The following is a 22,804-nucleotide window of genomic DNA, read 5'->3' as shown; positions in this document are numbered from 1 at the left end:
ATGATCGCCAACAGTTCTCAAGTTAATGCGATGAATTTTGGTTAATCGCGCCTCCGTACGTCAACTGCAAACGTCTTAATGAGAGACTGGCGAAGTAGTTCCCGTCTCATTGCACGGTAGTTAGAACGCAATTAGAGTTACGTAATAACGCGTTTCGCAGAGGAGGCCCTCAGGGTTCAGGGTGGCATCAGCCATCAGTAATGCATTAGTTCTGATCTCGAAGCAGGTGCGCCACGGAAACGATTCATTTTTCCAAGAGAACGTCTCCCTTTCTCGCGTTGTCACGTTGTACAAATTTATAGAAATTAGTCCGTCCACTACAGAAATTGTATACATTTTGCTTCTGCGAGGTACTCATACGCTAACGTTTCAAAACTGTCTGAATTGTAATTGAATACGACAACGCGTTATCATAATACGCCACGCGTTAATTCTATCCTATCTATGTTATCCTTATATTAATGCCTTTACGTGATCCAGGAAATGAAATGGATAGGGAAACCAGAAGAGAAGGGGCAGTACAATCACCGATACAATGTAAACCTAAGCCTAGTTTTTTGCACAATAGTAATAACGCGCACTTAACGTTCTACAAAGAGAGAAATAAAAACACCTATCGGCTCTAAGATCTGCTCAAATTTCCAGTTTCCGTATGAACAAGGAACAATCGTAGTTAATTGCATAAGAGTTTAACAATCGGTGATATGAAATTACAATTATCTTACTAACAGTCTGATAAATTGGTCGAATATAAAAATTAAACGAAGAAGCTGTAATTTAATACTGTTACACAAATTGGAACAATATCTGAATTGCGAAGGGTCAACGTGGGTCAACGATGACCCAGTTCCAGCTTCCATTTATCATCGTTGGTTAACGTTAAACTGCGCTAACGCGATTTTAACGCCAACAGGCCAGTTTACATTTCCAAATTCGCGAAGTTCGTGTCGGCGAGATATTAGGATCAGACAGCAGGGTTCAATTTTGAGGAAAGTTTACCGTCGGAATCCTTTCACTCGCGGTGGGAACGATTCCTGAACATCTGGCGTGGAAACTCCAACGGAGTTTCAGGGAGTCGTTCGTTTCCTGTACTATTAGTAACTTCATTACCATTCGCAACCATCAGACGACAGTCAGCGAAGTTAAAACGTAAAGAACCTATGATAATTTTGTCTGACACTAATTTTCAAATATTAATACAATCCTAATGTATGTCTATATTTAAGATGTCGTGTAGATAAAAATGACATGTATGTATATTTTCATTCTTATTTTCCTATTGCCAAGTCACATTCAACGATGCACAATCTTCTCTATATTATTCACACAAATGGAAATCACATCACATGTTGAATCCTGTTACACAATTCGTGAAAGCGCATGTTCACAAAATCCCCGGGATATGTAATTAGACACGCAGAAAGAATAAAAAGGACGCAATTACCTTGGCACCTACGTAACCGCCGGAGGATACTCCTTTCTTAAGGGTAAATCCTTTTCTATTCCTGTAATCGTGCAGATTCACGGTTCGGTACACGCGCATTCTTATGTAGAGCAGTACAGAATTTGTTTTTACTTGTTGCATCAAATTTGTAGTAATTTCGAAGAAATTACCTATACTTTTGTCATTATTACGGAGACGATGACGATGCAACTGAGTGCACTCTCGTCAATCAATTAACCCAATTATCGAAATGTTCGTTTTTCTCACTGTATCATAAACGATGTCACGAATCATGAATTTATCATAAATATAACACTTGAACTCTTAATTTTATTATTTGATATTCGCTCACATCAAGTGAATATTATGCATGGACAGATGCTTTGTGGAGTGTGAAATAATTAGCGTTCCGAGTACTCGCGTACCAATTAATAGTCAATAAGCCACACTAAGCAGACTATAATTAAGCATCCGTGTGCATTAAGTTTTTATTAAGGAAAATATTTCTCTATAAGCTTAAGCATAAAGTTAAGGTAGACTGAATAAGCTGGCAATTATTATCAAAGTACAATGCCAAATACGTATAACGTCGTTGCACGCTAATTTATGGCGTAACGAGCAATCATGATCAGTCACGCATTGTTTCAGTATTTTTTCCTTCGTACTCCTTTTCGTTGGTTCAATACATTCAAGGATTTACCACATAAAGATAACGCGGCATGACGGTACCTGTCTATCATTATTATTTATCATTATACCTGCAACGATAAGTGAAGAACTGAAGACAAGTGTTGAATTCTAAATTGAGGAGAAATAATAAAACAGATCAGTGGCAACCGAACCGACGCGTTACTCGACGAGAGAAGAAGGAAAACTTTCTCGTTACATGGTTTCTGGTAATTAACACGCAAACTATACGTACACCAACGAGTAACACTATAATTCTATTATGAATCATCGATAACATCTTGACGGGGATCTCTCGCCTGGAATTCAACGGATAGATCGTGGAAACGTCGATGGATTTAATTTCAGGGAAGTCCCAGAACGAAGTCTCCCGTTTTGAAAATCACGCGAATGGGGGACGGGAGGCCTTGTAACTAGAATTCACGGTGATGCGATTTAGCTGGATGCCTGCGCAGCGTATTAATCGTTAAAAATTGCGGTATATCGCATTGTAGGATCGAAATGGTGGCCGCGCATGCGACCGTATTAACATAGGTAACGGCATTAAGTATTCCGCATGCAAACCAGGCTTTGCACGGATTTCTGTGGCAATTACACGCGCCTAATGAGCCTGTGTTCTGAAGGAAACCAATTCCATCAAATTTAAGAAATCTCTCAAAATTAAGAAATGCGTCAGTTATTTAACAAATCAAATCGTACTTCGATTAATTTTATCAACGCATAACTGACGCAGTGCATAGAAGAATAATAAATAAAAAGAATAATGGCAATAATAATACGACCTCGTTATAGATCGACAATTATTGATAATGAAGCAATCAATGTGATAACGAATCAAAATGTTAGATGATCACGATTAGATGCGCGAGACGCACAATTTCCCATACAGAGCTATGCCGCGCGTTTTTGCAAATGCAAAACGAGACGCACAAGTATAATACATACGTATACTATGGGGCCTAGCGAAAGTAACCGTGAGCTATTATGCCCGCGCGGTATATAAGGCTCGGTCTAGAAAAGCAAGCGGTTCAGTTAGTGGTTACACGCCACCTCAAAACGCGCGAACTCAACGATGAATATTAAGGTAAGATCCTCATACCGCGTCAAATTCAACTTGGTTTTATAGGTACGGAAAATCTTTCATGTACGAAGTATGATATCGCGTTTCTTTACATCGAACTTCATACGTACGTCGATATAATTTATTTATCCAGAAATTTGAGATGCGCTGTTGACGATTTATTCTATTCCTATCTTCCAATCATGTAAATGTTCATCGATCATGACTTTCACTTCAGTTCGCCATCGTTCTGGTGGCACTGGCCACGGCAAGCTGCGAGGATGCTAGCAAACCTAGCGAGACCGCGTCAAAGGACTCGGATTCAGCGGACAAGAAAACAGAGAAACGTGGGCTGCACGGTAGTTACGGAGATCTAGGAGGCGGTGGCGATTATGGTGGCGAACAGCACCACGAGCACGAGCACGTGAAAGCGGTAACCGTAGTGAAGAAGGTTCCCGTCCCTTACGAAGTAACCAAGCACGTGCCTTACCTAGTGGAAAAGCACGTCCCTTACGAAGTGAAAGTCAACGTCCCACAACCGTACACCGTCGAGAAGCACGTCCCTTATCCGGTAAAGGTGTTCGTGAAGGTGCCGGTTCACGTGCCCCAACCATACACCGTTGAGAAGAAGGTGCCTTACGAGGTCAAGGTCCCCGTCGACAAGCCCTACGAGGTAAAGGTGTTAGTGCCTCAACCGTACACCGTTGAGAAGCACGTCCCGGTCCCGGTGAAGGTCTCCGTACCGCAACCGTACACCGTCGAGAAGCACGTGCCGTACCCAGTCAAAGTCAAAGTACCTCTGCCTCAACCGTATACCGTGGAGAAGAAGGTACCTTACGAGGTGAAGGTACCTGTGGACAAACCGTACCATGTCCACGTACCAAAACCCTATCCAGTGACCGTGGAGAAGCCGTATCCGGTACAAGTGGACAAGCTGGTACCGTACGAAGTCAAGGTACCCGTGGACAAGCCCTACCCCGTGCCAGTAGAAAAACCGTATCCGGTACATGTCAAGGTTCCTGTCCCTCAGCCTTATCACGTTCACAAGGCGGTACCGGTTTCGGTACCCAAGCCGTACCCGGTACCAGTCAAGGTACCCGTAGACAAACCGTACATTGTGGAGAAGGAGGTGCCGGTGCCGGTAGAAAAGGAAGTCCCGGTACCGGTGAAGGTGCCTGTTCCGGTGCACATACACGAAAGTCACGGGGGTGGCGGCAGTTATGGGGGTGGCAGCTACGGAGGAGGTGGCAGCTACGGAGGTGGTGGCGGCTACGGAGGTGGCGGCGGCTACGAAGGATACGGAGGCGGCGGCGAAGAGTATTCTCATCATTGACAGAACAGGATTTCTTGAATACCTTTAGATTCTTGATATACGTGCTGCTGGATCTCTGGGCGATCGCCTCTCTATTCGCGAGACCCAAGGGCCATCCATGAAATTATATACATTTTGTAACTTTGATGGAGTTTCGTTATCTTATTGATCACAGATATTATCGTGATCCGATGATACGAGAAGTTTTTTGTGGTTAGTGCTTCTCTAAAGCGTAAGGTCTCCTTCGATACTTTTGTAAACGGTCGATGAGTACTAGTATTTCTTGGTGACAGCGTTTCCCTTTCTTATTTTGATACGCTCGCGATTTATGTATCTTCTATGCACCGTTGCATTCGAATGAGAAAGTAGATTCTTTCACGTTGTACCGCTGATCTTGATGCGTCCATTAAATTCTTTACTACTTCCCGGGAATGCGAACAAGTAATATAATTTCTTTCTTGAAGCTGTTCCAAAGAAACCGCTAACATCGGCGTTCGAGCTTTACTATGCAAGCGTAAGTTAGCCGATGTCAAGTAAAACGTGGTAAGGCGAAATCATGATTTCGCCGAAAGCTGTACCTAATTTAAGTTTAAGAAATAGAGTGTTTGTCTACTTTTGTATCAAAGATTTTTAATAAATGCTCTGTCATATAAAAACGATTACTCATTTCCTGTCTCATAATTTCAATGAAAATGTCACTCGATTAAAATAATTATGTTTATTATCTTCTCGTTAAATAACATTTCTTGAAATTGCATGTCCAATAAATGAAATTAATATTTCATTTATGCATGAAGAAAGAATTCTTATCGTAGCATTCTCGATCCTATAGAGAGATTACTGAAGATGGTTTTCATTTTCACAACTCTAGAACGGTCTCGCTTCCCAGGAAAAAGCAGTAAAAATTCCGCGTGAGCACGCCAACAACGCTTTCTCGGATCTGCCGGAAATCTCCGAGTTTCACTTTTGCAAAATTTCCTTTTTTCGCCCTACCGCCCAGAGCACTCGAGCACAGTGCAAAATATGAAGAAAACGCATTGTTGTTACGCAGATGCTTCTTTCACTTGACGAAGGATTCACACGTTTCCGCATTCATTTGCTACGTACAAAAAATCTACCAAATGCGTCTTATAACTAATTTTAAATTATGTAACATCATCTCTAAATAAAATGATAAATTTTTGTGACGTTTCAACGAATTATATTGCATTAGTCAATTCGCAATATACATAACACTGAAGCAAACACGCGTCTAAGAAATCTTCAAATCCAATATATAAAACAGCCGACGGAGAGAATGAAAAAAATAAATATTGATGGACACTTCCGGGCGCACTTTCGATCGCCAGCGAATCTTAATCGTTTCACGGTGCAATTAAAGTGGCTCGTGTGTATGCGCGAGTATTCTCAAGAAAGCATTACTTTCTCCACTGCTGCTACACGAATAGATTCTTCTGATTTCAATACGGATGTCTAGAAACATCGCTGAGTTTCCTTTCAATCCAATAAGTTTTCTAATCACTCATGTTGTTGAAAATAAGGATCAGGCGAACGGTGGCATTAGAAATAATTAAAGGAACGAAAGCAAAGTAAAGCGTTTAATTAACGCTTGAGCTTCGACACGAGTCAATAACAGGCTGCATGTTCCCATGATTTAACAGCGGCATCGGCTCGCCTTTTTTGTCGGTTATGTAAAAAGTTATGCTAGATGGGAACTGGCAATTACTTCGGAACACATAACCGAACATGAAAGTGTGTAAACGGCCGTTCTTGTTAGATAGCGGACGGAACGTTCCAGCTTTTGTGAAAGTGAAAAAAATCGCGACGACTCTACCATGCGTGAATTATAGCCGCCGTCGACTCCTTCCTGCACTCGGGATCCTGCATTATACTTCCGGTTTTCTATCGTCGCTTCGGTAATACGAGGAAAGTTCCTTCGTTTTTCTTTTCCTGCGCTTCTCGTTTTCATCGCACAGTTTCACGTTTCAATTACCGATTCTGCTCCTGCTGATCTTTTTCCAATTTAACAGCTTGTCTCGCACTAACCGAATTACGTAAACCCTTTTTCATTTCCAATTTTTTCTCCATTATCTCGCATTCTTCCGATTAATTGCATTTATGAATATCCACATTACGGAATTAGCTGCTATTGAAAATTAATAACTTCAACGTATATTTAGCAACGTGTTCTGTGTTTCATAGTTACGACAGGCCGATGAAAGTTAAAAGTACTGTCGTCAGAGCGAATAATAGATGCGATTTCCAGAATGGGCTTACTTAAGTATCGTTCCCATAACTACTATTACCAAGTACAATGAAGCTCCATTATCCAACTTTTCAAGTAACATCGTAATCTACATTATGTCATTTTGAACCCGGTAATATTGATATATTGTATAATACATCATTTCCCTATCCTCGCTTTTTCTCGCTATCTAGTTCGCGTACGCGTGTACCATTTGCAATTCCATATTTCATTCGAAGCAGAGTAGATCGTACTTATTCCTCGACTGAATTACAGTGAAAGCAAGCGTTGCGAAGCGGTGTGGCTTTCAACGATCGGATAAGACCGTTTAGATCTCTTTTATTTTTCACAGGGTAACTGTTCTCCGTCGTTTAATAACGATAACGAAATGCAAATTTTATGTGTTCGTATAATTTGCGAATTCCGTTTTATCTATCGAATTACAAGGTTCGTGGAAAAACGAAATGTCCTGCGACTACCGGAAGAATACGAATTACGACACGTGATACCGGAAGTGCTTCGAGGCTCGCTCGCTCTCACTTGGACAGGATTAACTCGTGACCACGTTCGTGGAAACGTACACGAGCGAAATTTGTTCTTCTTTTATTGGTTCGCGTGTCTCGAGCGCCGCTAATGAATCTTTCATGGGGTGTTTGTTTAAGCATATTGGGAAAAGGTACGGTTCTCAGATAGAAAGTGCAAGGACTTTCGAACGACAAATAAGCAGATAATTACGGAAGAAGAAAAAAATTGATAAAACAATTGACGAAGAACTAATGAATTTAAGATTCTATAAAAGAATAAAAGAAGTCGTCGGTGATGATTGTTTGAATGAATCGACGGAGCGTCTTGTCAGTCTTGTCACTGTCGCTGAAATTGGAACAGGACGTTTTCCAAACTCGATGGCAGAAAGCGAGGATGAAAGGAGGAGGAGAGTACCCAGGAGTTTCCGTGACGGGGAGATCTGAATCGCGTAAATTCAGAGGCTGAAAGCCATTATCGGAGTTTCCCCGTCCTCTGGCGGAGGTGGAGCCCCTTTTATCCAATGCCGCGGGTGTCGGGGCGCGACTGTGAAGCGAAGGCAATTATCGTAGCGAAACTTGAACGTAGCGGCGACGAGACTCGGTGTGGGAGCGGAGTGTTTGGCGTCTGATACGACGGGTCAGGTCCCGAGGGATTCGCAGACTCAAACGGGACTACGCCGCCTCTCATCGCAGTTAATTACGGAGATCCCGTTCTCCTTCTACTCCATTTCCCTTGGCCCTCTCCTTCCTTGGTCACCAGCTTCCTTGCGATTTCGACATCGATCTCTCGTGCAATATCTTCCTCGTGTAGTCAGATATTGCGTCGAGTTGTTAGATGAATCCATGCCAATTTATAATTAATAGACTGCAGAGATAAATATTGAAAACTGCATTCAGCTTCTGATACGCAGTTTTATACGTTATATGCAGCATTCATAAGTTTCTTATAAATGCATCAAATCTGCACTATAAGAATTATTAGAGATCCTTATCTTCCATTTTTTCTGATACTTTCTTCAATGATTTTTATCTCTACAATTCTCTAGGTATTGTAAACAACACTTTGAAATATCTAAAGTTACATCTTCTATTAAACGCGGTTTCCTTTCGAAAAGTACGTCTCAAAAAAGAAAACATGTGCGCGTGTAAGTGACTCTGTACAATCAGCGGAGGACAGCGGATCCTCGTGGGAGTTCGTGCGAGCGAATCGTGGCGGGATTGAACGCTTGAAATGGAATAATATCCAATAATCTAGCTGCCGAGAGAACGGGATGAAAAGGGACGTTTTATCGGAACATCGCAGTAACCGAGCCATTTCCGGATGGGCTCCGCTTCGCGTCTGCGTACCCCGGGGCGCGCCGACCCGGCGAAATTAATTATTGATTTCGGATACAAGCATTCACAGCCCCGGTGAGGTTTTAATCGAAAACGGGCTGAGTTCGTTCGACGTGAATTCGAAAAACGATTCGCTCCACGTGCGCGTTACGCCATCACTGCGGCTTTAACACTTTCAAAGGATGACTGCTCCGCAGATAAAACGGGCAAAGGAAGATTTGTTATTTTTTTACATTTCCCAAATATCACTCAATTTCTTCTATTCACGTATTGGTATGTCACCCACAACCACCAACTTCTTTGACACCGCAATACTTTTAAAATTGCTTGTTCTTCCTTTTCGCGATTGCATGTATCAAAAAATGAGCATGCAATTTTTCAAAAATATTAGTAGACATAAACAAGGTATGTGTTCGCAATATAATTGATTTTAAATTAAGATGATAAAATCAAATGAACACAGACCCGGTTTAAGTATAAAACAGATAGGATATAACTGGGATTTAAAACATTTTTATTTCATTACCTGGTTCAGGATAAACAGTGAAGAATAGGGAATTGAAGGAGGAAATTCTGATGAAATTCTTTTTTCACGTATCCATGGACACGGACGGAAGGGATGGAAGCGGACCAGACGTATTGGATCTTGACCTTATCGAGTCTTCCCTCGACGATGGTAAGGTTTCAATTAACTAAATCAGAAGGTTAAACAAGAAATGATTGGGGAACAGGAATAGGTAAATTATCTATTACACGATTTGAGACAAATTCTATCTGTTCACATATTACGTAGAAAAGAAACTCGACGTGTAAAAATTGCGCTTTCTTTAAGTGAAAAATGTATGTGTAATTTGCAGATATACAACATTCGCGTAGCACACGTTTTGCTTAATAAATTTATGTATTCACGACAATAAAATTAACATGTCTTAAATGGTTTAAGTTTTAAGCGATATCTTTAATCACCTCTTGTAATTCGGCTTTTGGGAACATGTGAAACTGTTTCTCGGGTGTCATTGTCATTATTTCTATATTGTTATCACTCAGTTTCTCTTCCATCACTTGTTTCAATATAGTCAGAGCCGCTTTTATTGCTTCCTTCAGCGTCATAGACTACGGAAAATGTAAACGATTTTGAGAACAACCAGCAACATTAAGAAATACGTACGTAAAAATATAAATGCGACAAGTTACCTTGTGATATACTTCTTGAAGATTTTGTTGAGCACCTTCGCTTCCAGAACCAATAGCTTTCGCATCAAATTGTACAAAAGTGCCGGAAGGATCCATGTGATATAACTGAGGCCCTTTCTCATCAATACCAGCGAACAACATTGCTACACCGAACGGTCTCGACATGGCACTACCATCGTCGTCACTGTCTCCAAACTGTATAGCCAGATTGGAAACAGCCTGTGCCGTTGACTCCACAGACATTTTCTCATTGTAGACAAACCAATGATTTTGGCATTCTACTCTGGCACGATCTATCATTGTCCTAGAGTCAGCTATCAACCCTGACGCTGCACAGCCGATGTGCTTATCAAGTTCAACAATTTTTTCAACAGTCGTGGGCTCCATTAAGCTGGAAGTGATTCGTTTCTCCACAACTAGAACTACACCTTCTGTTGTTGCAATTCCAATGGCAGTGGAACCAAGTTTAATAGCTTCTATGGCATATTCGACTTGGAACAGTCTCCCTTCTGGGGAGAAGGTATTGACACCGTGATCGTATTCGGAACGTGTTAAAAACATCTGAAAATGTGATGAACATACTATTAAAGCATTATGTAGTGAAGTAAAATATTTTTAAAAGAGCTGGTCTCGTGTGCTGAGAGATACACGAATATGATGATAGACTTCGATACACGAATTTACTTAATACCATTCAAACAACAATATGCACGCAAACGGTATGTTTCAATTGCAGTTATAATGAATGTATCACTTTAAAGTTAATTCAATAATAATGGAAATAACTGAGAGAAGTTTAAATGAACTGAGGTTAGCTTTGAATGACATAGCAGAACTATCGTATCTCTATTTTACAAGCTCGTGAATTAGAATCGTGTAATAAAATTTCAGTTAGAACTATTTTTTTACAAATTGCAAGTACTCACCTTCAAAGTACTTCTACCGTTCGAACAAAAATTCTTTAATAATAAGTTTAAGCCGACTGTCACACTCACAAAGCACTCACAAACGCGACAAACGCTAGTCACTGAGAGTTGAATTCGGAGCAGATGGCAGTGGCGGGGATACAAACAGTGGCGTATGATACTCTGTACCACTTACTTTTTTTTATTCTATTAATGAAACACGTTGAGATATCTTCATGAAACGTGACAAACAAATACATAGATCCTTTCTAAATGTATCTTTAAAATTTTGTCAAAACTCGCACACTATAAATCAAAATATTCGCATTTGCCTAAAGGCATATCTTACAGTATCAGGCGCACACTTTAGTTCTGCCTTTTTCCAAGAATGAACTGGTGGCAGCACCTACTAGAGGCATCAGAGAGGAAAAGAGAGTGATCAGAGAGAGTTTATTTCTCTCTGGTGTGATCCTCATACTAGTGCTGCCTCCAGCTTTTTCTTTAAAATGGTTGGTGTTAGCGATCAGCTCAGTATTGATCAGTATTTCGCAATGCAACAGATGCAATCTTCCGCAAAGTTTTCCACAATATTTATGATGTAAAAGCATCTTGAGTTATTATTAAGGAACAAACAACACTATTTAATGTTACGATGAGTGACAAACATAAAAATTTAGTACCACAACTCGAATCCGCTTATGCTCAAGGAAACTGGAACGAATTATCAATCCTCCTCGATCCAAAGTTGTTTAAAACGCTTGAATCAGGGTAAAATTTATGTTACTTAAACGAAACAAAATAAATACTTTATACAAGTTCCCCTGCATGCAAATGAATTCGTTTCGAGCAATTACTGTAACAATTTATTGAATTTCAGGGAGTTGTTTGCGTTCCCAATCCTAGGAAAAGTATCAGAGATCCTCACAACTGAAAATCCTAATGTTCCGGATGAAATAAAAATTGCTTGTTTGAAATGTTTGGGAAATTCCTGTTTCAATGGCTACATACATAAAGAATATGATTCCAATGTTATTGAGAAAGGGATATACTGCCATAAACTGTATTCCACTTTAACAAATAATGAGAAATTAGAAGAATTAGAGTATCCAGTTGATACGCATTTCCCTTATGAGGGTATAATTGAATGGGCAGTTAACTTAATAAAATCTTACAAAACTGATATTGATGTGTCGCATGAGAAATTAAAGATTTTAAGACTGAGTATTCAATTCCTGTGCAACCTATTTACGTTTGCATATAAAGATGACAAGTACCCAGACCAGCAGAAAGCACCACAATGTTTATACGATGGCGATTTAAAAGATGTGATAATGTAAGTATTAATCCAAGTTTGCAGTTCATTAGATCTTATATTTTTCTTTATCAAGGAGTAAATCAATGTATGTTGTTTCTACAGGAATCTGACTCAGTCTGAGCACGTTCCACTCGTCAAAGCTTCCTGTATATTTATTCACAATGCCTTGAAAGAATTTGAAGGAGAATGTTTCACGGCAACAGAAGAGAAACTCTTATGTTCATTGTTATTGAAGCCAATTAATGAAGGTTTTGAAAGCGCAAAGGAGGCTCTAATGTTTTTATTGTGTCGACCAAATGTATTACCAACTGCATATGATGATATGACAATAGCGAATAGATTATGTTTATTGAACATACTTCACGAAGAAGTTTCAAGTTCGGGGGAGTATCTGTCCCCAAGAAATACAGTGGAATTTTTAATTGAAAGATTTTGTGCAAGAAGCGACTTGATTTTAAAAACAGTAGATATGATAGATGAAGTGGAAACTAGAGAAATAGTCATTCTTCTTGATATTATCGGGACATTAACTTTAGGATCTTGCGATCGATACAATTTCCTTAAGGGGTACAAGAATCTACTCATCAACTGTATTTGTAAGTACAATTTTTTCATTAATTTCAGAAAACTAATGTATACAGAAGATGTTTAATATGTTACATCCTTTCCAGATCTGCTGAAATCTATTCAGATGATTGGGAAACAATCAGACAATTATTTTACCCCGTTGCAAAAGCTGAGCGATGTAGCTGTAGTAATGCAGGAAGCAAGAAATGAATCGGCGGAAGGAAACGGTGTTGGGAAAGAAATGAAGAGCGATATTCAAAGTCATCCTGTGTTTGGCTTCAAAGCTGGCCTGATCAGGGTTATAGGAAATCTGTCGTACAAGAATGAAGAGTGCCAAAATCTTGTAAGTACAGTTTCAGTTATTTTTCCATTTACATTTCCGTTTATATAAAAGAAGCAGTCTAAATCGACATGTACAGTATACATATAAGTATGTCGCGTTCATATTTGAAAAATAGTTCGATAGCTTCTCGGTCAGATGGCGCTTCAATGTCCTTTAAATTGAAATAATTCCAGAAATTTTTACCGACATTTATAAAATAATTGAGCCCTTAAGGATGTATATACTTAAACAATGCTAACATCTTGAATTTGTTATTATAGATTCCTATTACTATTAAAAAGCTACCTGCAAAATTTTNGTCTGATTTCTTTTTAATTAAAGGAAATGCGTTTTTCTAAGGTACATAAACTTTTGGGATTGACTGTATAGCCAATACATCCTTAAATGGCTAACTATTTAATTTATCCATGTATTGAAAACTTTCCAAAATATTAATAAGGTATAAATGCATTGTTCCTTCCTCTCCACCAATAATCAAGTGCAATTCATTTGCACGAACTTTTCGTATTTTCGTTAACATTAAATGTGCAATACTGTGAATACTTGGAAAACCAGAAGAATCGCATGGAATATCGATCAACGAACGCTCCTATCCGATCAATCATATAATAATTTGCACAATGGCAACCCTCGCGCTCCCACTTGCATCGATCGTTCATTTATCACCCGCGCCCGTGCAAAGACCATTTCGCGCGATAGATCATTCCCTGACAAGACGAAGAATGAAGAAAAACAAAAGGAGAGATTGCCAACACGCGAAGTCGGTTGCTCGGTTTTTTATATAGGCGTACCGAGGCTTTCCAATGATCGTTATTGCCTCTTATTGATTTCATCTCCGTTGCGCGAGATACGGCGTACGAGAGACGAAAGAAAAAGAGCGCGGCGCTCGCCGAACAAAGGAAAATTAAGTATCCTGTCCGGGTCGAAGACGCGGCAATTTAGTCGGCATCGGATACCGCGTTAATATATTAGCCGGATCGAAGACACGCCGCGTTCGAATCATTTTATTCCGTGCACGAGCCCTCGGAAGCGCGAACAATCTTCTCTTCATACGAAGAAAAACATTTTTAAATCGTATCTGGATCTCCTGAACGAATAAGAGCCTATACAGATTTGGAGACTGCGGGTCGATGAAATGTATGGCTATTTCGACACGCGATTCAATTATACGAAGCGGACGATTTTCAATGGCTGTTCGTTTCTCGTGAATGAGAGTCCGTAAGCTGGAGCCTCTGCAACGCGAGAGTGGAGCTCGAGCAAAAATGATATTTTTATGGCTACGCTTATGGCGAATGCGATAAATCAGAGTCAGCTCTGTTGCTATAAAAATAAATTAACCACGTTGATGCGACCGTGTAATACCTTTTGCGTAACTTAATTGCACGGTAGGATTTCGACCTGCAACCAAATTCGAATTGTTCAGGCGACGTAATAAATAGAACACTTCTTATTTAATCAGTTTCCTCGTTAGGATTCAATTGATAGCAGAAAAATGATGGAGCTTTCTCATGAAATTGAAACACGCGGCTTGTATAATGGAATTGCATTTGTGAACGTGGCCGTACACAGGGCCAACAGGTTGTTATTTTTATAGAGACGAGAAAAGTGTGTAGTTTATACCCCCGAGCTCGTCATCATTTAACGCGCGTCGGATGATTTTATGCACGATATCACGCGGGGAGCGTGTTGCGCGGGACCCTCGCAATCAGCTTCTCCTCAACGACGTTGGACGTTTTTCAGCTCCGTGAAACGAACGCCATTCCTCTGCTCCTGGATTGCTGCAATATAGACGCGAGAAACCCGCGTAAGTAATACCCGAAACGGGCGAAACGAAACTCGTTTAACGTGTCCATCCGGCGATCGTGATTCCACGCGGACTAATTAATGCGCGTGTTCAACTTGACTGTGTCGCAGTTATAATGCAATGGACGATACTCGCGCTAAGGAATTTATGCGAGGGTAACCAGGCGAATCAGGAGATCGTGCGCAATTGCAGTAGGATCGGCATCGTTGAGAACGTTCTGCTGCGCGAAATGGGTGTCACGCTGCACGAAGACGAGGATGGAAAGAAGATTGGGATCGTGCCTCTGCCACGTGAACACAACTGACTTTTTACTGGATTGATAAATATATTGTCAATGAATTAAATGGTACTTTTGAGTATACATAGAAATCTCGAAGAGACTTCATTTCCAATCACTTCCCAGCGAACGATTTCCTGTCTATTCACATTATTATTATTATTATTATTATTATTATTATTATTATTATTATTATTATTATTATTATTGACTGGCGTCTGTCTACCGATAGTTCACGGATAACGTATGGGTGATCTCTTTATTGAAGCTGGTAATAATTATTCGCGGAGTTAGCGAAACATACCGTGGTTATACGTATCTCTGGTGGCGTGTGTCGATCGTAAAATAAGCCTACAATTATAGTACATGATAGGTACCATTACATGAAATATGATATCGTATTGCGCAACGAGACATTATATCTGCATTCGCGGCCGATTGATTTACGGTACAATAAAAGCTGCGACGGGTTCACGGTCTATTAGCAGCAACTAATGTATGCAACTTGCTGCCTTTGTATCCCTTGCACACTAATTCTCTTAGTTATTATTAAATATCTGGCGACACAGATATCAAGAGGGATTTTTTACAATCCACTATTTCCCTCCTTCTTCGATTTTAATAATCAGTTTTATTATGCAAGGTTTCTCGCAGTGTCGTTTGCGCACGGTCAGCCATGCTACTACGTATTTGAATGAGATCCAGGGGTAATTAGATCGATATCGCGATGGAAATTCGTTCTATATGAGTCACGTTGTGTGCTTTACAAATTGTAATTATACGTTTCTATCGGCGGCACGCGGATACGATCTGATCGAACCTGGCCAGCTGTTCGTTGATTAATAGCCCATTGTGCGTAAAGAACTGTATCGCTCTCCTTCGTTTTCACGTTTCATTACATTCTTCGATCCATTAGATCGATAAAACGTAAATGCCAAAGACATTTGTATCTCTTTTAATATTATCGCATCGTTTCAGTCAGTTCTGAAAATTCCCAGTGTCACGTTCTTTCCATTCCTACGTTTATATTGCATCCCCTAATCCCATGTTACAACCGGAACCTCTGGGTGGGGCTGTAAAATTCGACTGAAAAAAGGATAACGCGGCTGAATATTAACAAACCTTGTACATCTTTCAAGAGGTTTCCATTAAACAAACTACCCAGGTCTGAGAAGAGACAGTAAAAGAAGGTAGAAAATCTGTTGTATGTTTGTTAACGCATGCCCCACGGTCAGCTATAAAACTAAGAGTGTTCCCTGTATGTATACAAGAAGAAATTGTAAAAGAAATCATTGTATAATTAGATAGTCTACTGCCAATCATGATTCGACTAAATTTCACGTCTCGTTTTGTCTCCAATTTGCCTGTGTTGTCAAACGGAAATACTCTAAATTTTATACACCGAGCCAAGAGGAATCGTTCGAACGATGGGAGATGGTGAAAATATCGTTCAGCTAATCGTGGACGTAAACAGAACTCGCGTCCAGGCGTTCTCGCATGGGCCACGAAATGTGTTTTAACGACCGCCGCACACGGTGCGCGAGCCATAAATGTTGCGCCGACCCGGGGATTCGTGTAATAGCCACTAAAAGCAGCTCTCGTCCCTTTATGGACCGTAAAAGCACGGATATTTGGAACGAGGAAACCGTCGCTTAAAACTTGGCCAATCCATCCGGAGTTCATCTCTCAAGAATCAAGAAAGTAGTTCCATTCATCGAGAAAACGAAACTGGAGCGAGCGTTCGGCGACAATCGTCGAATGAAAGATACGAGAAATTGTATAATAAGGGATTTAATTAAACCTGGAATCGTTTGACGAAGCGAATAACTTAATTGGAGTTCTCTAGAGATAAATGAATTTCATTTGATTTAAGAAAAGTGCGAGGCAAGACTAGTAGTAATCGGTTTGCTTTTCAACCAGTAAGCTGATAAACCAACGTCGTTAATAAGCAGCTAATTGCTCCGACCGAGTCGCGGATCGTTTGATTTATGGCAGATTAAACGCACCGTTTTACTCGCCTACCCGCTAATTTACGTCTAGTCGGATTCCGGAGTGTTAACTCCAGCGTTTCTGAATTTCATTATGAAGGAAATCGACCGAGGCAAAAGAAAAATTCTATGAATTTAACTCGGATGTTTTGCTGTAAAACAAACCGGAGCAAAACGACAGCGATCGGCAATCGTTTGAAACAGATATAATCGCGATAAACGGAGAACGGTTTAACGGAGCCGCAGCTTCCCTCTGCGAGAGAGAAAGCCGAAACGAGAGGTAGTAGATAAGATAATTGGAAGCAGAAATTGAATGCGCGTAAAACTTGACAAATAAACGAGATTACACAAACCGGATTGATCAAAGGACCAAAGCTAAACTACAGGGGCGGTAAGGAGGGGAAATATTGTTCGGGGGGTGCGTCGACCCCTATGATGCCAGTTCAATCAAACGCAGGAACGGATTAAACGAGACGAATTAATCGGTGGGATGGCTCACAGAGAGATGGAGGCACGAGTTGGCCGGGTAAATTTACCATTCTCGTCTGTTTGCTGGCATGTGGGCATTATCTTTACGACCTCTTCTCTGGTGGAGACGCGAAAGGACGAACGCATGCGCGATACTGGAACACCGAAACCTGTTATCAAAGAAACGGTGGCTGCCAGCCGGGCCAATTATCATGCGACCACGTCTCTAAACTATAAACCTTCTCGCCCTTTATTACAATTAAATCTGGTGTACGGACCACGAGAGTGATAATCGAACGGAATGCGCTTCCGTTCAATAACAATTTGCAAGATGTTACGAATTTTTAAAGCGTGCGGTGATTATTAGTGTTACGATGCGTGCAGTGAATAAACGCGAACGTCGTGAATCGAATCCTTTTGTGAACGTGTGATGCACAATTGCAAGTTCAAGACCATATAAGGATTACCTACCGCAATCCAAATATTTTCTCGGAACACAATTAACCAGTCCGTACCACCAAAGCCGCTGAAGGGAAACCTTGAATTCTTCTGGAGAACGTTAAGGGCAATTAGAGTGATCTCGAGAAAGAAACACAGATTCCTTTGCGTGTAAGAATCCTTGTAACAATATTCGACAAACTCCGATGGAAAAATTGGATTTAATGGATTCTATATTGTATTATCCTATCTTAAGATGATTTTAGCAAACCTTATATCATTGAATTGTAAAATATACGTAGATTATTAAATCGAATTTGTTAAATTGCGAAATACAAATGAAAAATCATCCGGTCCAACGAAATTTCTTTGACGATTATAATTATCATCAATGGACTGGCGACGCTGAAAAATCAAGTGGATTCTCGGGCGACTGGATTCTTTCCTCTTTTGGGAGAAAGCGAATGATTTATATGGAAACCAAGAGGGCGGTATTTACTCTCGAGTGTGATCGATCAGAAAAGAGCAACGACTGCTTTTTCACCATGAAGAGTATCGGCTCGCCGTAGGTCCGAGGATGAAGGAGATCGGCCGCCTGTTCCTCGGGTAAGTACCACCCTTCTTAATGGCTAATCGATGCCTCTTTAAAACGCTAGCCTATAATTGAATTACTCGGGATTCGTTTAGGTTTTTGCGTTCTTCAATAATTCATACGGCGTAACGAGTTAAAGAAACGTGCTCTGTTCCAATTCCGTCCGCGTCATTTGAAATTCTGTTGGAAAATTTAATTGCCTCTGGCGAAGGAAGAGACGGGGCTATAAATAACCGGGACGGCGATTGAAAATGGACGCGGCGTAAACTGTTGCGATTAAATACTTTCTCGTAATCCTTGTCGAAGTCCTTCGATTTTATTCCGAGGACGGTATCACGTGGTCGTTAAGGAATCACGTATTTCCCTGGCCAACTTTTTTTCTTCGTAAACGAAAAGGTGGAGGTTACTCGTTTCACCGTGTGCGAACCTCTCAGTCCCCGGGCCGGCGTAACAATGGCTGCCCTCTAATTATCGAAAGGCCGCGGCACTTTAAAGAGATCTCTCCGGAGAGCCCATCAACCGGGACTCCTTAAAATTTCTACCCACCCCTCGTCCCCCCCTTTCTCTCTCTCTCTCTTTTTCCTCGCGTCATCAGAGCGAGAGGGACTACCCCGTAACAAAAACAATGAATCGCGCCTCGTGGAAAATTGGTTTCGCTTCGCGAAGGCACCTACCGCATTCTCCATAAAAAAAATTAAATTAGAGCCCAAATAAAATAGCAAACGTTAAGTCGGCAACGCGTACGTTTCGAGTAATCAAAGAATCGTTTTAATTTCATTACCGGTGAATCTGTTCGAGAAATTATACGGAATAATTCTGTTCTTTATTCTGCGGCGTTGATTAATAAAATCGCGCGGCGTGGTGGGAAAGCCACGCCGATACGGAGAAAACGTGGCATCGGTACCAAGAGTTTCAAGCGTTGGGATGGGCGTGACCCAAGCCGGTCTCGCTCAGACCTGTTGCTCATTGCTTCCTATTAAATACCCGTACGACCCACGCTGGAAAGGAGTTGGTTTTGCCGCTTAGCAGCCAATGACTAACGGTGCGCGGCGAACCTCTCTTTCACCCTTTTTCTCCGCTCCGTAGTTTCCGTCGATGGAAATCGTATTCGCGTCTCCAGATTCGTTATTCCAATTGTACAGGTGTACGCACGCTGGTGTCTGTATAAATTCGGGAAGGAAGTCGTTTGAATCGATTTGAAAACATTCTCCTCAATTAACGTCCACCGAGATTAACGTGCGCCAATATTATTTCTGGCTTCGACGCGGATTGAAAAACAAAGCTTATTCGACTTTCTCCCAATTAAACAGAAACAGAAATCGGTCCTGATCGCCCGCTTTCACTCCGAAAGGGGATCGATCGATCCTACAAACACGTTTGCTCCGGGGTGTCGAGCCGCGCGCCGCCGCGCCGGAGGGTCGATCCTTTTTTATACAATGCCGTTACGAGACTGGAACTGGCTAACCCGTGTACCGTCCATTGTGTCGGGCCGAGGAACATCTGCTCTCGAAATACAAACCGCTAATAGAAACGCGGAGAAAGGAGCCGGGGTGGGGTGACATCGAAATTGTGTGAAAAGACGGGGATAATAGAGAAACAAGGGTGGCTAGAGTTCCTACGATACCCCCAACCTACTACTTTCTTTTCTCTCTTTTGTACCACGGATCCATTGTCGTTTCAAAGCGAGGAGGCTAGTTTTGTAGATCCTTTTTGTGTTCGGTACTTGTATTTCTTAGATCAATAGATATAGAATTTGTATTGAGCTAACAAAATATGATACGTTTAAATCGATCATCGTCAAGATTAAAAATACTAAATCCTACGTGCTTATACAACATTCTATTGAGGTTCGTGATATCTTGACATTCTCATATAATTTCGCGATGAAAACAAGTGTTCCGCTCGGTTTGGCTCACGCGTGCCGGAATTAAGGCGCTGTCGTATCCGGTTGGACAAAACGCGTTCCGTTCCTAGCTAATTTCGCTGGGACAATGAACGTCCCTCGTAAAAGCGTGCATCTGGCTGATCATCGTTGTGTAACGAGCCCGTATTCCTTTAATATTTACACGCTTGACAAATCTGGTTTACAAGAGTCTGCTGAAGGAAACGGCAGATCCTTCTCGAGAACTTTAACGATTCGAGACCCGTGGAAACGTGTGGCTATCGTAATCGTAAAAGGCTTGGGAATGGACTCGACAGATCTCAAGTTAGAAACTGAACAACTTATTTAAAGGAGTGCCCAGAGTCGTAAAACCATTTTTCGTAGTGTGGATTTGTTCATTTCCTATTTTTGTACCTACACACGCAAGTAGGTATGCGAGTGCTCTAGAATGGATTAGGCAGGTTTTACAGTATTTAACTGAAATATTATATTATTCGAGATTTGATAAAGAATTTCATTGTTTAAGAGATGAGGGATGATACAGATTGATTTTGAGTCGAGTCTCTCAGGATAGGCGGTTTACATACATATTTGTTTATCATTTATTCATTCATTGATCTGTTTTCATCTAAAGCTCCGTTTTGATCGCTTTCTACAATGATTAATTCTCTGGTCTAGTAAACGCGCTCTGAAAACTTGAACACTATGATCACGCGTTGATGACTACATAATCACAGCTTCGAGGACACGCATTAAATCTTCGTGTAACTTGTCCCAACGACAACGCTATAATAAACGATAATTAACCGAGTCCCGGCGATCTATCTCTTTGGCATGCGAACTTCAGTTTCGAATAGAAAGTTTCAGTTACGTCTGCCCCTAATTAATCAATAGCTCGATTTTTACGCATTTGTAAGAGTTTTATATCTGCCACACAGTTGAGGGATACAAAGAGTTTGTGCAGAAAATCTCGATACAATAGAACACTACGGTTTGGAAACTTCAGTGAACGAGCCACAATGGTTACCACAATGGTGACAAATTATCGCGCCAGGTGTTACCGAATCTTCAGCGTCGATCTTTGATTTACGATGGCGACGGGCCCGAAGATCATTCGTGAACGGGACGACGCGGTTTGCACGCGTGAACCCTCGTGACAGCATTATTACGCGCGGTTGTCCATAAAGCAGCGGGTCGCCGCATAAATAACGCGATATCATAAAGCTAATGACGCCCCATTAAACCGTCGTCGCCGTACGAAATCCACGCTCGATATTCACGGTGGGCTGTAAACGTCTTTACGACGCGAAAATAAGAGGTGAAACCCGCGAACGATACGTAAAATATCTACTATGACCGCACATTGTACAAACGATATCGCGCGTACTGCCCTTCGTAATGAGATTAGTATTAATAGAAAAGTCTATTTAAATATCCTGGTAATTGAAACTGTATTAACTAAAAATGTACACGAAGAATTTTTTCAAGAAATTCTCTACTCGTACCGCTGCGGTGTGCTTCAGGACTGTTACGTAGTCAGACGTTACGTAACGATTTCCGGTCCCAGTGCGCGGATAAACTGAGATCTCTTATCACGTGGAACGGTAATGCACCGTGGGCTGTAAATCGCAGCACGAGCCAGATGAGAGATTCTCTGATCTCAGGACACACTTTTACCGTTTCAGCACCCGTGTTTTAAGAATAAACTGAAGGACCAGTATAAAGAATCGATTTGGAAATGCAGATTATTAGATTATAGAAATTTCTGGTACATTTACATTTAGTATACATTTAGTATTGTTCAAACTGATGTGAAATATGTGAAATAAGGCCATGAATTGACGATATTAACTAAAGTTTCAGTCAAGTACAATGAAATTTAAAAGACAGAAGCTTCACCCTTTTTAACTGTTTCACTTTGTTTGCTTATTTTATCACGTATAATTGTTTGATACGTGGTCATTGCACCATCCATATCCTGTATGAACATAATCGAGCGTCTACAGCAACAGGCTGCTCAGCCAGACATGATTCCTGCCGTTTTGTTCAAACGAAATGACAGAATGACACGCATCGCGACGACGCGACCATCAAACCCGTGAATTCAATTTCTGTTACTGGCAAATTTCACGTTGAGAACGAACAAATAATTTTTGATATACCGTGACACATGCGTTTCACAGGGGAGGCCGAAAGCATATGCTAGCAACGATCACCCAGAGTAATAATATACAATCAGCGGAATTCGCCCGGGGTGACTCAGGCCACGCTTGTTTCTCCAAAAATCGTGGAGTCCTCTTTGAATATTTAATCGCCGTTAGCATGAAGGGGGTTTAGAAAAATAATAGCAACCCTACAATTTTCAATGTGTCATACACATAGTAAAATATCACGAAGCTATCCTGACCGTAGGCTATAAAAAAT

General features: G+C 41.0%; 3 protein-coding genes across 7 annotated transcripts in view; 2 read left to right on the top strand and 1 right to left on the bottom strand.

The window, feature by feature from the left end:
- The first annotated feature begins 3,181 nt into the window (after positions 1-3,181).
- Vajk4 (chitin-binding protein vajk4) lies at positions 3,182-5,123 on the top strand. Its single transcript, XM_018027996.2, has 2 exons — positions 3,182-3,215; positions 3,430-5,123. The coding sequence occupies exons 1-2, from the start codon at positions 3,204-3,206 to the stop codon at positions 4,522-4,524; spliced, it is 1,107 nt and encodes a 368-aa protein (XP_017883485.2). The 5' UTR covers positions 3,182-3,203; the 3' UTR covers positions 4,525-5,123.
- Positions 5,124-9,417: 4,294 nt separating this feature from the next.
- On the bottom strand, positions 9,418-10,837 carry Prosalpha5 (proteasome alpha5 subunit). The gene is made up of 3 exons (XM_018028012.2): positions 10,728-10,837; positions 9,802-10,362; positions 9,418-9,720 (listed from the first exon to the last, which is right to left on the bottom strand). The coding sequence occupies exons 2-3, from the start codon at positions 10,360-10,362 to the stop codon at positions 9,553-9,555; spliced, it is 729 nt and encodes a 242-aa protein (XP_017883501.1). The 5' UTR covers positions 10,728-10,837; the 3' UTR covers positions 9,418-9,552.
- A 315-nt stretch (positions 10,838-11,152) lies between these two features.
- The window catches only part of LOC108627003 (Wnt oncogene analog 2), a 59,799-nt gene continuing 48,147 nt past the window's right edge, over positions 11,153-22,804 (top strand). Inside the window, exons 1-6 of one of the 5 annotated variants that reach the window (XM_018028007.2) lie at positions 11,154-11,474; positions 11,584-12,039; positions 12,124-12,617; positions 12,693-12,931; positions 14,672-14,735; positions 14,846-15,104. In XM_018028007.2, coding sequence (XP_017883496.1) covers positions 11,359-11,474; positions 11,584-12,039; positions 12,124-12,617; positions 12,693-12,931; positions 14,672-14,735; positions 14,846-15,039 — 1,563 coding nt within the window. In that variant the 5' untranslated portion in view covers positions 11,154-11,358 and the 3' untranslated portion in view covers positions 15,040-15,104. The other 4 variants (XM_026815233.1, XM_018028008.2, XM_018028009.2 and 1 more) reach the window with 4 other exon arrangements.

Source organism: Ceratina calcarata, unplaced genomic scaffold (genome assembly GCF_001652005.2).
Source record: "Ceratina calcarata isolate Rehan_Ccalc_2016 unplaced genomic scaffold, ASM165200v1 scaffold436.2, whole genome shotgun sequence".
In the NCBI taxonomy this organism is placed as follows: domain Eukaryota; kingdom Metazoa; phylum Arthropoda; class Insecta; order Hymenoptera; family Apidae; genus Ceratina; species Ceratina calcarata.
The sequence above is the reverse complement of the archived record's forward strand: the minus strand, read 5'-3'. Positions and strand labels throughout refer to the sequence as shown.

What these genes read in the sequence shown, in the direction of transcription:
- Prosalpha5 (XM_018028012.2), bottom strand. Translation starts at nt 10,362, where the DNA reads ATGTTTTTAACACGTTCCGAATACGATCACGGTGTCAATACCTTCTCC. An exon ending in TTCAAGAAGTATATCACAAG is followed by an intron (nt 9,721 to 9,801) that starts GTAACTTGTCGC and finishes CATTTTCCGTAG; the next exon opens with TCTATGACGCTGAAGGAAGC.